Source organism: Osmerus eperlanus, chromosome 5 (genome assembly GCF_963692335.1).
Source record: "Osmerus eperlanus chromosome 5, fOsmEpe2.1, whole genome shotgun sequence".
Classification (NCBI taxonomy): domain Eukaryota; kingdom Metazoa; phylum Chordata; class Actinopteri; order Osmeriformes; family Osmeridae; genus Osmerus; species Osmerus eperlanus.
In genome coordinates, this window is record NC_085022.1 from 22,836,525 (window position 1) to 22,854,913 (window position 18,389).

An 18,389-nucleotide genomic window follows, 5' to 3' on the forward strand; every position below is an offset into this window, starting at 1 on the left:
CTAATTACTGCTCATTTTACCGTTAAATGCCTCTCCACGATCTGCAGGCCAGCTAAGCGAGTGGGACGTTTCTCAGTTCAGAGGGAGGAAGACTTGAAATGCCAGTTGTGATAAAAGTCAATATCGCCCTGCTGCACCATGCTATGGACTTCTTGCACTCGTGCAGACGATAAGCTGCATCTTAATTATGCTGTTTTAAGATGCAGCTTATGGATGTTTTCTTGTTTTCTCATGTTGGGGGGGTTGGGGCGGTGGTGTGTGTGTGTGTGTGTTCTGTGATTCTGCAGTATCAAAGTCCCTATCTTACATAGTGGCATAAAAAGCAGATGAGTTGTTGAGATGCAATAGGGCCCTGTTGGCAAGCGTGTGACTTCTAGGCACCTCAGAGAACCGCCTGCTTCCAACTTAGATTTTTTTTATGCACATGCAAATTTTGTGAAAACAGCAATGTACTTAGCCCACAATACAACCCTCCCACATGAATTTTCTACAGACAATTTTACTGTGTTAATTAAGTATGTTTTATTTGTTCCAAGTCCACCTTTGTTGTGAGTTTCACTTAAAAATATGTTTTTCCTCACAATTCAACAAAAGCTTACATATTCATAATTAAATGCTTTGTTTATGTACATAATCTTTTTTTGAAATATATTTTGCTCAAATACTGTAGAGTTAACCAATGGATTTGAAGGAGGGGCTGGCCAAGCTCAGTCTGAGGTTAGAAACAGACGTTCTTATATGCAGTTTTTATTTATTTGTATTTTTTTACTTTGTGCCATATTAACTTCTCCAGCAAGGCAATAAGGTCATCCGCATACATGTTTTTATTCTATCAATGTAATCATATTCCAAATTCCTATTCAAAGTACAACAGTGGAGCATTTCATGTATATTGTATGAGAATAATATTTCAAGTACGTCTTTTGGAGCTGTGGTATCCTCTTCCTAATCTAAATTATATTTCCTTCTCTCCTGCCAAGGAAAATTGTATATTAAAGCGGCAACAATAGAAAAATGCTTGTTCAATGAAGAAAGGAGGCTGCTTGAGTTAAGAGTTTCTTTTGACTGTGGTGGCAAAATGACAATAGCTCTTCATTCACTCTCGGCTCCCTTTTACTTCTGTATAATATGTGGTAAGTGATTATCATTGTGTAGTGAATGCCAACCTCAACTGTGCCCATATTAGTTCTTGGATAATTAACTAGCTCAAGTGTGACCAAGACAAGATCCCCTTTAGTGTAGTTGTCATAACTAGTTTGCGTTCGCTTGGGTGATTTTATAAGGAGCCCTTACTGTGCCAAGACTTTGTTTTGAGAGTAGCCACTGAGACAAAGGTCATGATATGCCTGCTTACTGCCAGCGTGAAGCGAATGACTAACCACACACCCAAGCCTCTCTCCTGGCACCCTTAGCTTTGAAATGTAACTCCAGTGAGCACCTCAGGGCCTTGTTATCTTCCACTGGATCCTGCCTGCTAAATAAGTTGTGGGAGCAGGCTGTATATGCTGGCTCGGCCCTGCCTAAAGGATCAAACTCTCTGACAAGGTCACCGTCCGTGTGAAATATGAGGAAAGGTGACCTTTTGAATCAATTATTCTTTTTTTTCTTCTGCCATGGCTATGCAGTTTTTATTTTCGCCAGTTTAGCAGCAAGTGGCACTAAGGAGCTCTGAAGGTCACTAGCTCCTGGGGAGGCTGGAAAAGTGTTTGTGCATGCTTCTGGATCTTTCTGACTGTGTGTGTGTATAAGGGTGTTTGTGTGACTATTGCACAGTTTTGTTTCAAGTTTGTCCGCCTTCAGATGCATGTCCAAACAAAACAAATATGATCCTCCGTGGAGGAGAGATGACCTCATCCCACAAACGCTGAGCGGAATGGGATAAAGCTGCTTTGTGTTTATCTGTGTGAAAGCTAGACCTCCAGCCATGCCATCATTACGCTTCTCCACTAAAATAAACTTGAAAATGACTGCTGCTCCAAAGCTCAGCAGGATTGTTCCATAATTAAGTTGTTCTGGTCGTCCGCCCTTTGTTGTAAATTCAGGCCACTTACCACCACGTGTCTTTGATTGTTATTCTGTTATTGTCATCTTCTCCCTGTACACCAACAGTTGCACCTCCAGTCATCCGTCCGTCAAACTCCTGAAGTTTGCGGACGACACCACCCTTATTGGGCTCATCTCTGGTGGAGACGAGTCTGATTATAGGTGGGAAGCGGCCAACCTGGTGACCTGGTGCAGCCAGAACAACTTAGAGCTCAATGCTCTTAAGACAGTGGAGATGGTTGTGGACTTCAGGAGGAACACAGCCCCACTCACCCCCATCACCCTGTGTGACTCCTTAGTCAACACTGTGGAGTCCTTCCGCTTCCTGGGCACTATCCTCTCCCAGGACCTCAAGTGGGAACTGAACATCAGCTCCCTCATCAAGAAAGCACAACAGAGGATGTACTTCCTTCGGCAGCTGAAGAAGTTCAACCTGCCAAAGACAATGATGGTGCACTTCTACTCAGCCATCATTGAGTCCATCCTCACCTCCTCCATCACCGTCTGGTACGCTGCTGCCACTGCCAAGGACAAGAGCAGACTGCAGCGTATCATCCGCACTGCTGAGAAGGTGATTGGCTGCAATCTGCCTACCCTCGAGGACCTGCACACCTCGAGGACCCTGAGGCGAGCGAGGAAGATTGTGGCCGACTCCTCCCACCCTGGACACTCCCTGTTTCAGTCACTCCCCTCCGGCAGAAGGCTGCGGTCCATCAGGACCAATACCTCACGCCACAAAAACAGTTTCTTCCCTTCCGCTGTTGGCCTCTTCAACAAGGCCAAGGGACCACACTGACTCTAATGACTTCTTGCTTAAAACACACTGCGTTTTGCACTGCATTACAAAATGGTATCTTGTACATTTGTATTTTTTTGTAATATTTGTATTTTTGTATTTTTATATTGTAATTTACGGCAACTTATATTTTATTTTATTGTATATTTAATTCTATTCTAATCCCACTTAGTACTGCTAGTTTATGTACCCTTAGTATAGATAGTCCACATATTTAAATTTTAGGTATATGTTTATTGTATGCACCTTCCTGCCAAAGCAAATTCCTTGTCTGTGCAAACTTTCATGGCGAATAAATCCCATTCTGATTCTGATTCTGATTGTTAGGGTCTGTTGATATTTTCATTGATGACAAATGTGCAATATCAAAAGATATACTTTATTTTAATGATTATGAACTTTGACGTTGCTTAAAACACTAGTGACTAGTGTTTTAAGCAACGTCATTGGTGATGTGCAATTGAATTCTCAATTTTCGGTTTAGTGACTAGTTTATTTAAAGCTCTGTGGACCTATAACAAAAGAGTCGATTTTTTAGGGGGAGATTAACTCTTTTAACTCACATTTTTTCTGTCTTTGAAAAGGAGGCAGCACCGTCTAATTCATTTTTATTCCAGAGAGTTTGAGAGAGAGAGTAATGAGCTCATCAGATCTAATGAATGAAGAATACAGACCGCACCTCCTCAGACAAACCCAGCCCTGCTGACGGAGCAACGTGCTGCCCTAATTACAGCCTGAGGGCATGAGGGCAATAGAATATGACTAACTGCACTGTCTTCACAAGCGGCGTCATTAGGGTACGCATTTGCTCATCCTTTATAGGCGTATTGTTACTCTCCTATGGTTTGGGAGACCAGGGATATCACTGCATTCAAGAGTGGAAATGAGGGCTATTTGGCTTGGACCCTAGGTTGGGACCACCTGGAAAGAATATTTTCACTGTGGCTTAGAGATTTTGCATGATTCCTCACACAGATATCACTGAGCATCCATTTTGTCTACTCCCTTGCCAACAGGTTGACAACAGTAACTTTGACAGTATTATTCTGTAATATTATTTGTAGCTGACTTTACAAACATTTGTTCGCCATACATTAATCAGCTACTGTAATCGAGAGGTTATAGTTGAGACATACTTAACCCTTGTGTTCTCCTCGGGTCGTTCTGACCCATCAGTCATTGTGACCCACCGTCGTATTGCGACAACTTTACCGCATACAAAAACAAAGTGAAGCATTTTCTTTTAACCGTCGGGCTGTCTCAGACCCCCCACATTGCGAAGGTTAAAAGAAAAGTATTTTTATTTGTTTTTGTATTGGGTAAAATTGGGTAAACACAATGATGGTTCGTTATGAACCTTTGGGTCATGTGACCCGAAGGCAGCACGAGGGTTAAGCAATGTTATTTTTGCACTGTATTTTCACTGTGGTATTACTGTAGTGTTTTTATAGTGTTGTAGTATTAATGCGCTTGGTAGTGGAGACATGGATACTTCAGGTGCGTCAGGACAGACTGTTCCTTCACTCAAACCACTGACACACAGGAGCCTTCTGACCCTGGACTTTTTACTGTACTAAAGCATTTAAATTAATGTGTGCCTCATGATAAATTTTAACTTTTCATGAGAATATGAAGCCACTGTTACATAAGACTAGCATTCTGTTTGTGCGTCACTATCCTTCCCAGTGCCACTATCACATGACTTAGTGTAACACCATGTACCATTTCAGGTTCATATCTACTCTGAGTGCTTACATCTGGACTAAACTGCAGTGTGGTAGTGTGTTCAGCATTACTCTCACTAAGCAGTTTCATTCCGCTCAGAAAAAGCTTTTATCATACTGTAATGAGACTTGCATACTGTATTTCCCCAAGCCATATGCACACGAGTATTAATACACAGTAAGTGCTTGTTGAGACTGTGCAGTCAGCTGTGAGGTGAAGATCTAGGCTGCATCAGTGCAGACTGGACTCTGTGAGGTGAAGATCTAGGCTGCATCAGTGCAGACTGGACTCTGTAAGGTGACGATCTAGGCTGCATCAGTGCAGACTGGACTCTGTGAGGTGAATATCAGGACCGAGTTGTAGACAACCCTCAACACTACTTTAATAAAATAACAGCTGGAATCCAACACCTTGTTTCATCAACCAGCATCTTTTTCTGGATTATGGCTTCAGCTTGTCCCTGCAGCGTCGACTCACGTTTAAGCTACGCCATATGATGAGCTAGCTACGCCATATGATGAGCTAGCTACGCCATATGATGAGCTAGCTACGCCATATGATGAGCTAGCTACGCCATATGATGAGCTAGCTACGCCATATGATGAGCTAGCTACGCCATATGATGAGCTAGCTACGCCATATGATGAGCTAGCTACGCCATATGATGAGCTAGCTACGCCATATGATGAGCTAGCCTCAGTGACCCCCCCATGTGATTTACTCCCTACTGACAAGCAGGTCACCTTCCCTTTGCCATTCACATGTCAAACATTTGAGGGAAATCAAAGACTTACTGGAGGATATGTAAAACAGTAACAGCTTTCCATTTTATTTCAGCGTTCTCTATAAATTAACTTAATTAATTGTATACAGTATGTATTTCATTCCAGCTGTAGTACCATTATCAGAATTTGGTGTGTACAATACCACCTGGTCAGTAAAATGTTTGTCATTATTTTTGGAAAGGTAATTTCTTTGCACAAATTTCTTTAAACTGTAGTTTAATATTCTTAGGCCTGGCTAAACCATTGCTATGGAAATTCATTTCTGTGCATTCTCCACAAATTAATTTGTCAGTCCTACTTAGTACATACTGTATGTACATAATGCAAACGGTTGTGGGATATTCTATCAAAGTCATGCAAATGAAGTGCTAATCAACATAGTGGGGCACCTCCTCAGGATTAAGCTGGGGAGCTGAGTAAGCAGGCTGCCCAGGCGTTAGAGCGTTTTAACACTTTGCAGCATAGATCCATCAGCTACCTCAGACGGATTTTCCTGGAGCTTACCGGTATTTAACCTGAGTATTCAGCTAGGATTGGCTGTGATGAATTGTGACAGGTACAAGGGACTAGCTATAAGACAAGCATCTGCCCCTCCACCTTCCTCCCCATTTGTGTTCTAAGAAATGTTCTTGTTGTGAACTTGTATAATTGATTTGGGACAATTCAGCTCAGTTCATCAGTGTAGTAAGTATAGCTGTAAAAACAATTGCAACACAATTTGCACACCCTGTGCAACTGGTCTTCTTCCCATAATTCAATCTGCTTCACAGTTGTCTGTCATTGATTTCTACATGCAGCCATTGATCTGATCATTATTGGTGCTGGTCCAAGGGCTCCTGACTTAATGAGTGCTTGCTGTTTTTTTCTGCCACATTCATTTTCTTTGAGAAGATTCTTCACTTCTGCTGCTTGCTGAAACCCACAAGCAAGCTGACTGGAGTGAAATACTGCATTCATGCTGTCTGCCTACAAGAGGACAAATATACCACTTAAAAGTGTGCAGCAGTTGATGTGATATACATGTCTCATTTGACTGCTTATCTGTTGTTGAAAACACCCCTAAGCATAGCCTGTTCCTGTACCTTTATGAGAAGATGGCAACCTATAATCATTTTAACTGACCAAGTGTTATCTCTTTCAAATGACCCATGGCTAATAATTAGATGTGTCACACACACAGTGAAATAATCATCCAGGGTATTATGTCAAAAGGCTTATTTTGACCCCAGTAGCGAAGTGAAGGACTGCCAGTACTCATTATCATGCTAATACTGTGCCACAAAAACTGTCCTGGGAGCTTTACCATCAAGGGCTTAGGTTGTGATGTGCTCCCTTGATTAGGGTTTGGTATCAGTGATAATGCAGTTGGACATAGAGACTGTTACAATATCCGCCATAGACATGCTGCAGTGGTAGAGAGATGGAGTGAGGACCCAGTCTGGCAGCTCCATCTGGCTCTGCTCGTGTGTTGCACCAGCTGCTGATGAAGGCTCTGCGATGAGCACTCCTTAGAAGGCCTCACCAGCTGAGTGGCAGGCTGAGCAATGTAGGTATTAGTGAATCTTAGCAATCTGATTATACATACTGTGTATTAACACGGTATACTGTGATTATACATACTGTGTATTAACACAGTAAACTGTAGCCCTCTCCAACAGCACAGGCACCTGTCCATGGGTCTAATTGTGTGCATTTTCAGATGAGCTCAACCTTACTTTTGATCAAACAAGTCACATGAACATGACAATGTGATGGTTGGATTCAAAAGCTGTTATTTTAACTCTACGTATTTTGTTTTGTGTTGCTCCTCATTGATTTGATGATGATATTTGACCTTGGGGACATCTGCCTGTGTCTCTATGGAAAGAGAAACAATCCACAAGTTATCAGCGATAGCTACATCTGTAGTTATGCGTTCTAATAAAATTAACTGTCTACCATAACAATATCAATGTTATTACTCGTTCCAGTCACATTATGTCCCATTAAAACTGCTGAAGCTCAAACATGGACATTATCCATCTTCGCAAACATTCCATCAAGCAGTGTTGAAGGTCTGGGTAGAAGGTTAACTTGAGAGACAGATTAATGAGGGGAGGTTAAACTACTTAGCACTGAGGGAACTCTATAAGTTGACAACCGCAGTCACTATTTGACAGGGTTTCCCGAGAGGTTACAGGAATTCCCCAGGTGGACTTGATGTGCACCAGGTAGCCTATGACAGGTATCATACACATTTAATCATGTATATTAAATTCCAAGGTCTTGGATGTTCATGAAAGTTTGATGTGTGACAATCAATGTGTGGGTTAATGTATAGGACTAATGGCTATCATTATCAGACCAGGGTCAAATATTGGCGATGCTTTAGGCAAGCTTAACCAAACACATCTTAAGAACAGTACAGTGTGTGAAAGATGACTCGGCTAATGTTACAGATTATGAATAGATAGATTATTATTATTGGTATTGAACAAATATACATACCACATTTATGTAGAAGTTTAATGTTCTACATTTTCTTTAAGGTAGAGACAACTTAAGTTTGATGAAAAGCTGTTCACAAATCGAGGCATTCATTTTGTACAAACCAATGTGCTGGGTTTTCAATAAATAAAGCAGGAATCACTCTACCCCTGTATTATGCAGCATAATAAAAGCGTAAAAATGGTATAATGTTAAAATCAATTCCTAATTTCATTTTAAACGGAGGGAGGCTGGGTGCCAAGTCTTATAGGAAGGAAAATTAAATACTGTTTGTTTTTGCACGTTTAAGACCAGTACCTAGCTTTCTTGTTACCTCCAGCACTTGTGCTGGATGGGCTATAATGGGTGAAAAGCTGAATATTAGACATGGCACATTCATCACGTTTGCCATCATCCATCTCTGATTGTGCCAATTACCCCCAACCTCCCTCAACTCTAAAGTAGGGGAAGAAGGGAGGAAAGGAGGAAAACGATGTCATGTAAACTCTTCACACCACAGATGAGCTCAGTATGAATTTGATTACCCTCTAAAAAATGTAGTTAATTCCTCCAGCACCTGGTCCCATTTTAAAGGTGCCATAATTTAGTGTTAGTCATCTGACATCACCTGATTGATCCTCTGCACGTGTCTTGGCACATCCCCTAGGATCGAATTGGAAGTGTGAACCACACACACACACACACACCACACTTACAGACTTTAAGGGACAGACATGTTAGTGAACAGGATTCATATTCTACACTTTCTGCTCTGTCCAAGCCCAGCATTTCCCTAAATCATAAATATGTGTAATAAACTGCTGCTGTAACCTTGCAATGGATCCATGCATCTCTCCCCAGCCCATCTTTGCAGCTCACACAGGTGACTGAACGTAGTAGCATTCAAATGTGTCAGGTCTCTATTATGCTGGCCTTATTTCTTAAAAAAAAAACATTACACAGTCTTTTGTGGCATTAATAACAGATCTTATACACCTGATTCTATTTAAATTGTGTCACATGAAGGTTACCTCTCATGTTACACAAGAGTACTTGCAATTATTGAGATGTTTCTATTTGACAAAAGTCAGCACCATGGAGAATAGTATCATGGTCCTCTGGTAAATGGATATCCTACACCTTACATCATTGTGTATCCTCTGGAACTTGAGGAAATGGCACGTAATGCAGTCGTGTGTAATCCTAATTCATATTTCAAAAGCGTAAACCCATGGATGTGGAAATTATATGTAGGAAATGCACAGTTGGTACCATTTACAAGATTGTCGATTATAGCAGAACATGTGAAATCAACATGGACTAGCATCCCTTGGAGTGTGTTGTTCTTGGATTGTGGCATGTAGTATGTTCAGAGCCCGTCAGGTCTCCTGTCTTTCAATGACCCTTATCCTTCTCTTCTGTTTTCCCCAGGTAACCGATAGGATGGTGGTCGGGGAAGCGAGTGGGCACAGCTACTTGGTGGCGTGCTGGCAGCCCATATTGATTCTCATGCTAGGCACGGTACTGTCTGGATCCACCACAGGCTGCCCCTCTCGCTGCGAGTGCAATGCCCAGGAGCGCTCTGTCATGTGCCACCGTAGGAAACTCATGACTGTCCCTGAAGGGATACCCATAGAAACAAGGCTGCTGGACCTTAGCAAGAACCGCATCAAGACCATCGGCCCAGATGAGTTTACCAATTACCCAAACCTGGAAGAGTTGGAGCTCAATGAGAACACCATTTCGGCCATTGAGCCCGGAGCCTTCAATAACCTGTACGGCCTGCGAACATTGGGGCTGCGCAGTAACAAGCTCAAGCTCATCCAGCTGGGTGTGTTCACGGGCCTTAGCAACCTCACCCAGCTGGACATCAGCGAGAACAAGATCGTCATCCTGCTGGATTACATGTTCCAAGACCTGTACAACCTCCGATCCCTGGAAGTGGGTGATAACGACTTGGTGTTCATCTCCCATAGGGCCTTTCACGGCCTCAGTGGCCTGGAGAACCTGACGCTGGAGAAGTGTAATCTGACATCCGTGCCCACAGAGGCCTTCACCCACCTCCACAGCTTGATCAACCTGAGGCTCCGCCACCTCAACATTAACGTCATCAGGGATTACTCCTTCAAAAGGCTCTACCGGCTCAAAGTATTGGAGATAGTCAATTGGCCCTACCTGGATACCATGACTTCCAATTGCCTCAATGGATTGAACCTGACCTCCCTGACCATTGCCAGTGGCAACTTGACCTCGATTCCTTATGTGGCTCTGCGGCACTTGGTCTACTTGCGCTTTCTCAATCTGTCCTATAACCCTATCCACACAATTGAGGGGAATAAGCTCCATGACCTTCTGAGGCTCCAGGAGTTTCATCTGGTTGGAGGCAGGCTGGCAATGATTGAGCCCTACTCCTTCCGGGGCCTTAACTACCTGAAGATCCTAAATGTGTCGGGAAACACTCTGAGCACGTTGGAAGAGTCTGCATTCCATTCGGTCGGCAACCTGGAGACCCTGGCACTGTATGACAACCCCTTGGCCTGCGACTGCCGCCTGCTCTGGGTGTTCCGCAGACGCTGGAGACTCAACTTTAACCGTCAGCAACCCACCTGTTCCTCCCCTGAGTTTGTCCAGGGGAAAGAGTTCAAGGACTTCCCAGATGTTCTGCAGCCCAACTACTTCACATGTCGCAAGTCCAGGATTAGGGATCGCAAAGCTCAACAGAAATTTGTAGATGAGGGAACCACCGTTCAGTTTGGCTGCCAGGCAGATGGAGATCCCGCTCCAGTGATCATGTGGCTTTCCCCGCAGAAGCAGTTAATCACAACCAAAACAATCGGAAGGCTCACAGTGTTTTCTGACGGTAACCTTGAGGTGCGCTACGCCCAAATCCAGGACAATGGTACATATGTGTGTATAGCAAGCAACGCAGGAGGCAATGACACATCCCTGGCTCACCTCCACGTTCACAGCTACTCACCTGACTGGCCACACCAGCCCAACAAGACATTCGCCTTCATCTCCAACCAGCCCAACGAAAACGGTGTCAATGGGACACGAGCCAACGCCCCTTTCCCCTTTGACATTAAGACCTTAATCATTGCCACAACCATGGGATTCATATCTTTCTTGGGTGTCGTCCTGTTCTGTCTGGTGCTGCTGTTCCTGTGGAGCCGGGGTAAGGGGAACACTAAGCACAACATAGAGATTGAGTATGTGCCACGCAAGTCAGATGCCGGCATGAGCAACAATGGAGCAGATGCTCCCCGCAAGTTTAATATGAAAATGATTTAGAGGGGGCTATGTGGTGGACGATTGTGATGTTGGGACAAAAAAAAAGGCAAATCTGTCTACTTCTCCCTTACAAACCTGTGGAACCTGGGAATCATAGAGTAATTTTTTTCTGGACTGAAGCACTTGAGAGGGAGGGTCCTTTGCTTTTGTGATGCGCCCATGAGTACAATGAGAACTCGGCAGATGCTCCAGATCATTGGCACATTCTCTGAGGACTTCAGCAAATTTTGTTGTAAACGGTTCATATTCCTGTGGATTTATATTGGGAAAAAAATCATATAGAAAAAAAAAATTACGAGAAACACTTGTATGTTCGTAACTAAAGGCAGAATGCATTTGGTTTTTGAAATCTTTTTGCTTGTCATTTTTTGTTTATTTCTTGCTATCAAGGATAATGGAATTGTTGTTTTATCAAAGAGTAAAAAGTAGATTTGTATGGGTTGATGAGCACATTTAAATAACAATGTACATCTAAGTACATGATGAAGTGCATCCATGACAGTGGGTGTTGATAGAATGTCATTTCAGTAACATAGTGTCATAGTGTGTACGTAAGAGTATCCTGACATTAACCTGCTCTACCAAAGCTTTTGGTTCTGTAATAGCTGTTGTATTTTCTGGTCAAAACGCCATAATTTTACCTGTACTGTACATTGTGTCATTCAAGTATGAATTTTGTAACATGCATTCCTGCTTTTTCATGATCTCAGCAACATAACTGTGAAAGCATTAACAGATAGAAAGAAAACTGGACAGTAAACCATTATTTTGTCGATTGATCCAAATTAAGTTTAAAATGAATGGGGATGAAAGAGTGTTTTATGTCAAAAATGTTTACATCCAAGTACTGGTCCGTCTATAAATAAATCATTTATGGCGGAAAGAGCTTTGTGAGGACTATCTTCCATAGTTCAGTAAACCAATACGGTACAGTACACTTATTCCTCTTTCTGTTCAGAAGATGAGTCATAAGACATTTTAAGGTAACACGATGGGTTCTATTCTGCACATGAGAACGACTGAGAGTGCTTCTCATCCCATGAATGTGCATGTATACTCAGTATCTGTTTACCTTCCACCTTTTACACTGCATACCAAATGGTCTTATATAAGGGTTTTATGTTTGTGAGTAACATGATTATGGAAGATGAAAGTAGCTCTACTTTGTTTGGATAATGTGCTCAACAACCTGTCAAATGTTTATTTTTAATCTAACATTAGTGAGATTTGATCTTTTATTGCAACTGCAGATATTCTTTTTCTCTTCCCTTGCAAAAATGTTCCAGAGAAGGATTCTTTTCCAAACATTATGTGAAGAGTTTGAGCATAAAAGATACAAAATGTTCATTCAGCTTCTAGAAGAAGAGAACAGTACTGTACGCCTTTACCTTTGCAAGTCTGTGTACAGATGGGCTTTGCGGGTGTGTGCAAGGATAACATTATGATGGACGACCAAAACGGTAATGGGTTGGATGTATGGATGGAATATGCAGATGGTGGAGGAACGCAGATGGTTTCACCCATGGAGCCATCTGAAGAAGCTTTGACGTAATCCGTTTTATAGAAAAGCCGTTGGCTCGGGCTCATGGTTCTCTGTGGCTGAATGCTCTGTGTTCATTGTGGCTACTGTACTTAGCCTTCTTTTCTGGTCCTGTCAATTATTGGGGATATGTTGTTTCTTTTTTTATTTTGACCCAGGACTATGTTGTACATGTAGTCCAAGCCAACCTTTTATTAAAAAAAAAAGTTATAAAATATATTTAAAAACTACATTCAAATTGTTCTGTGCAATAAAAGTAATATGCAGATTTTTTTTTTATTAACATTTTATTGATGTTATATTGTTGAACATATGGTATGTTGTATTAAACAATCTATGGAGTTTTTTAAACACCTGATAGTCCCATCTTGATTAAATCCAAACACATTCAGTAACACTTTGAATGAAAGAAAATAACTATAATGATGTTGATCGCAGCCTTTTGCGTACTATATTGTTGCGAGGGGTTAGAGTTTGGGTTATAATTAGAGTTCAGGATACAGTTAGGCTTAGAGCATCCTCATGTGTTAAGAACTGTTGCCATAGGGTTATGGTCCGGACACTGGTTACCTTCTAAGTCAAACAATGACTCAGAGGTCTTCCCAAGCAGTAATATATTTAGACTGAGACCAGGCTCACAGTACGGACTGACAGCTTTATAACAGGAAATCAGGATTTCATTTTGTAGTATCTTGTAGCAAAATTCCATTTAAGGTTACTTGAAATTACCAGTGATAAGACTCGTTTTAGCTATGTAAAACACACCGGAACTCCACGTTGAATTTGGATTTCAGTGGTGTTTTATATCTTTGCTGCCTTGGCTGCCAAAGAACCCACTGGGACATGGTTTCTTCCCTCAAGCAGTATCAAAGTGTACTCATTTATCTTCTCACTTGAAAATAGACAGGCAGAATAGAAGGCGAGCAAAGCTATTCCTGAAGTCCCATGGCTCGTCGGAGTAATGGTGAATCCGTTGTTTTCATTCCTCATGCATTGGAGATGCATTTGATTTGTAGGTCAGGATGAACATGCATAGGGATTCTGACATCATCACGCAACAATCTGTTCTCCTCAGCTGAGCAACAACATGCAGACATACCTACGGGTCCTCCATCTAGTACTGTAGTCGTCATCATTCCTAATCTTAACTGAACTAGCAGATGCTGCACAATAGTTAATGTTGTTATAATTAATGTTGTTAACTATTGTGTTCAAAAGATATATGGGGATGGGGTACTTATGTGCACTGAACACAAATACTTCATGTTACCTTTCTAACCTTTACATTGTTTGCTCACCTTGCATCTTGCAATGTTTGACATTTGCTTACACAAAGCCAGCTTTCAGATCTCATACTGTGTGCTCTGAAGGTCTGTTGAATGTACTCTGTGGCCTATTCAACTAGCAAAGACTCAGCATTGCAGTTCATGATCCTCCTACTGAAAAGAAATTCAATATCCATGTTCAAACCCTTCGACATTGTATTTCAATGTGGAGATATACCTATATCTGCTGCTGAAGAAGTTCATGATCTGAATCTTTAACAAGGATCTGAATTAATTAAAGGTTAAGAGTCAAGTTAGCTCTGGACAGGAGTGAATTGCTCTAAAACTTTAATGTCCTTTGCACAACTGAACTACAAAGTAATTATCACAAACTGACATGTAATTCTTAGCTGGCTTAAACTAGTTGGTCATGATTTTGAAACTTTTTCAGGTAAAATTCTTCGGCAGTATGGTTACACTCAAGTTAATTCATTTATATCCCAAAAAGACCACCCTGTTCACACCGTTGTGTGTTATATAGAATGTGATTCTACAAGTCTGAATGTAATGAATATCACAGTGCCAACCTGCCCCTGCCTTTTTATGCTCTAGCTTGTCAGGTAATTTTGGAATGACGTCAAATTACAATCTGACCCTGGGTATGACGGTATACAAAACAGTCTAGACAGAAAGACCGTGCAAGGTGAGTGCCTTTGTTAAATAATTTAGCCTGGGTATTGTTTCACAGATATCTGTTCAAGACCCCAATTACCTCCCTGACCTCACTCAAAGCCCTGTGGTACATTTGTTGGAGGCTATCCAGATTAAAAAAAATCTCACCTCTAACTAAGGCTTGTTACAAGACAAGTCTGTGAAAGCCAAAACAATGCACATTACACAGTAGTTATTTGATGTGGTTAATGGGGGAATGTTAATGGAAACCTATGATGAGGAATCATTAAAAAATTATTTTAAGTCACTCCCAACACTTTGAAAACTAATGCCAATATCAACACTAAAACTAATTGCATGTACCAGAAACTCGTAAATAAATATGAGCTATTACATTTTCAAGAAAAACTAGAAATACCATCAAGTCCCAATATTTTCTTATTTTGTAGGCATTTAGTCTGAGAGGTGAGACCTCAAAATCCATCTGTCAAAGTATTTTATTGTGCTGGATTCAGGATTTCATGTGTGTTGTAGATGGAGGGGGAAAGGTAGCTGCTGCTCTGCTGTCATGTTGTCTCATGTAGAGCGGTACATAGTCCATGAAGAAAAAACAATAATGCACAATCCATTGTCTCTTGCACAATATATTTTCACTGCCTTCTGTGTTTGCTCTATTGGCCAAGAGCCTGCTGTAGTGTCTCTTTTAAAAAGTAAATCTGCTCTTTTCTTGGCTGAGCCACGGCCCCCCGCTTCTCTGCACTGTAATCTAAACTCTTTATTTATTCAACATCACAATAAAAGTCATGAGATCACAATTTATTTTTTTATTATTAAAACCTTGTCATTGTCTGCACGCTGACATGAAATAGGTCCTAATGGTGAATAAACAACTCTGTATGTTCCTTCAACAGATTCATTCCAAGCATGTTGGGAAGGTGATTTGAATGTTAACTTTCAAGGTAAAATGGCAGCATTCTCTGTTTCCAGTTGCTTTATGTACGGCCTGAATATGTCATGCCAAAATAATTGAGTGCTATTTTATTTAACTATTTCACCTTGAAGTAAATTACGGCTGTCCAAATTATTTGGCTTCAGCCCAATTGCCTCAAGGACAACAAGGCCACTGAAGTTCACTGGGCAGCAGAGACGGATGCCGGCGCAGAGGTGTACGATGTGATTTGGCCAAAACAGCCGAGCAAGGCTGGCCCCATTTGTAAGCACTATACCAAGAGTTTTGCAGGTGAGTGTGAATTTCTTTTTTCATTTTGTTTGCCATCTGACAGCTGATGCCTCTGGACCACTTTCCAGAGGCATCTTTTATTTTGGTGAAGTTTAGCAATAGGTTAGTAATATATATACTTCATGTAAGAAACATGATCGGGAGCACTGGAATGGAAAGCTGTTCTCACTGTTGTGGAAATGATTATACTCTTCTCACGCTCTGCAAGTAAGGTGTCTTTATTTGTCAATATAACCAGAGCAGAAAACCAAGGGAATTGGAAATATCATGTTAATTGCATCTCATCCTCGAAAAAGAACTGTGCATTGAAGCCATTTAAGTCCAATTAGATACACCATAATCATCATATGCAGTTTGCTTTATCTTATCATCACTGATTGAAACACGTGACAAAATTATAAAACAGTCACTAATTTCCTAGAAGGCATCATAATGTAGCTTCTGCAAATCATGAAGCTTTTGAAATAGGATAAATGGAACTGTCTCACTGTCTCATAGAACAAGATGTTCTATGAGACAGTGAGACAGTTCCATAAATCTCTCTAAAAAAGTATGCATGTCAAGATAGTTGAATGACACAGAAAATATTTTGTCATGCAAAGACAACCAGGAACAAACAATACCACAGAGATGGGAATTACTTGAGTCGATTTTTCTGGTATCAGTACTTGACTATATTTAAATATCTGTACTTTCTACTTTTTGCTAACTTGCTAACCACAGTCAATGACGCTACTTACGTCACTAACGTCACGAAAACTCGCGTGACTACCTCTAGCAGAATATTAGTTTAGCAGCTCGTTAACTTCTGGGAGATAGCTAGGCTAACTATAGCTTTACTGCAAGGCAGCTGCAGAAACGCCACAAGCAAAGAGGCCAGGTGATAACTATTTACTAATTTTACTTTGTGATATGACACACAATTGTGATGTGTAATGTACAATATAAGCTGATATTATTAAGGAAGTACATCTACTTTCGGAAACAGTAGTCTACTATTTCACTGAAGTATTAGCATCATGACATTAGCCTGTGTTGCCCGGGCAACACATACTACAGTGGTCTATGATGTAGCGTTATCTGTTTTCAATCGTTAAAATAAACATTCCTCACATATACATTTTCGTTGTAGGGTTTATTCTGACATTAGTAAACGATTTGTTGGTGAAATTACCATTACCTGTGGTTTCAAACCAGTGTAGCTCACTGCAACGCTGTAGCTTACGTGAGACACACTACAAAAACATCTAGTTTACACAACTGTAGGAAGTCAAACGGCGACAGAACATGTTCGGCACTCCCCTTACTTAAATCAAAAGTCTATCTAACTACTAACCTGAACTTCATTGCCACAGCCTAAACGTTGTCAATCTGTTCATGAAAATAATTAATTTCACCTTAAACCGTTCAACGGAACGTTAAATCCAATTCAACCAACGCAATCGCTACCAAGACGAAGACAGCAGTAGTCTAGTACTGTACGGTAGTAGTACAATTTACCGGGGCAGCTTCTCCACACAGGGCTATATCGCATTTTGCGTTGTTACTGACAATGATCGCTACCAGTGAGCTTTTTATGAATGAGCGATTTTCCACTAAATAAATGTCAAGCTTATTTACGTTTTGGGGGGCATATTTTCAGTTAGCAGATGGTACTGTTTGAATCGCGATTCCATCTTCTACTGCCGGGTAACGTCGTAGAATAATCTTCAAAGGGGGTTCTTTATTAATGAATGAATGCAATGAGTAGACTAAATGCCTGAAAATATCATGAGAAGGGAAAAACTTAAAATGACGTTTAAGTCATAGAGATTAGGTCAATTTTTACACCGGTCTGCCCAATTTATTCGTTTTGTTTCAACGATGAGGCTGCCTCTTGCAGGGGAAATGAGAAGACATCTATTTCATTCTACACTTCACTCGTATTTTCAGTTGTAAATGAGCAGCAAAAAAAAAATGCTTTTAAATCTATGTCATCTTTATAAATAATAAGTATGCATTTTTATATAAAATATACAGAAATATCAGTTGTAAAAATGTCATTCAAAAACGGACCCCTGTGCAACCGACGCAAGCAAGCACACCCTACAATTTCCCCAGAAATTGTACCCTCTCTAGTTTTAGTTTTAATCTGTATTTAGTGGCATGATCTCTCTCTCTGTACTCCATTGTACTCTGCTCTGCTTTAATCTACTCTGTTTTAGGCTTCTCTGACTTGAGCTTATTTCTCCTTTCACTGTGTGGGTGAAAAGAAAGTAAAACAAAAAAAACATTGAAATGTAAAAAAAAGAATTCTAAAGAATTAGCCCTTGAATTCTAAAGAATTCAACCTTTCGAAACTTTTTTTTTTTCGAAACTTTTTTCAACCTTTCAAACTTCCACCCTTAGACATTTTTTTTCTAAACGTATATATATATTTTATTTAGGACAAATATCTTACCTGTTCTTCAAATCAAATCAAAATGTATTTGTATCGCACTTTTTACAAGCAATGTCACAGAGGGCATCACATACACCCATAGAACTGACCCTCAACCAACCTAAACCCTCAAGGAAGACAAGGAAA

General features: G+C 40.9%; 1 protein-coding gene across 5 annotated transcripts in view; it reads left to right on the forward strand.

Moving 5' to 3' along the window:
• Positions 1 to 12,909, forward strand: part of lingo1a (leucine rich repeat and Ig domain containing 1a) — a 114,377-nt gene extending 101,468 nt beyond the window's left edge. For all 5 annotated transcript variants that reach the window (XM_062462749.1, XM_062462748.1, XM_062462751.1 and 2 more), the window contains one exon: positions 9,247 to 12,909. In XM_062462749.1, the coding sequence (XP_062318733.1) occupies positions 9,259 to 11,106 (1,848 nt within the window). In that variant the 5' untranslated portion in view covers positions 9,247 to 9,258 and the 3' untranslated portion in view covers positions 11,107 to 12,909. The remainder of the gene's footprint in view (positions 1 to 9,246) is intronic.
• The last annotated feature ends 5,480 nt before the right edge of the window (positions 12,910 to 18,389 follow it).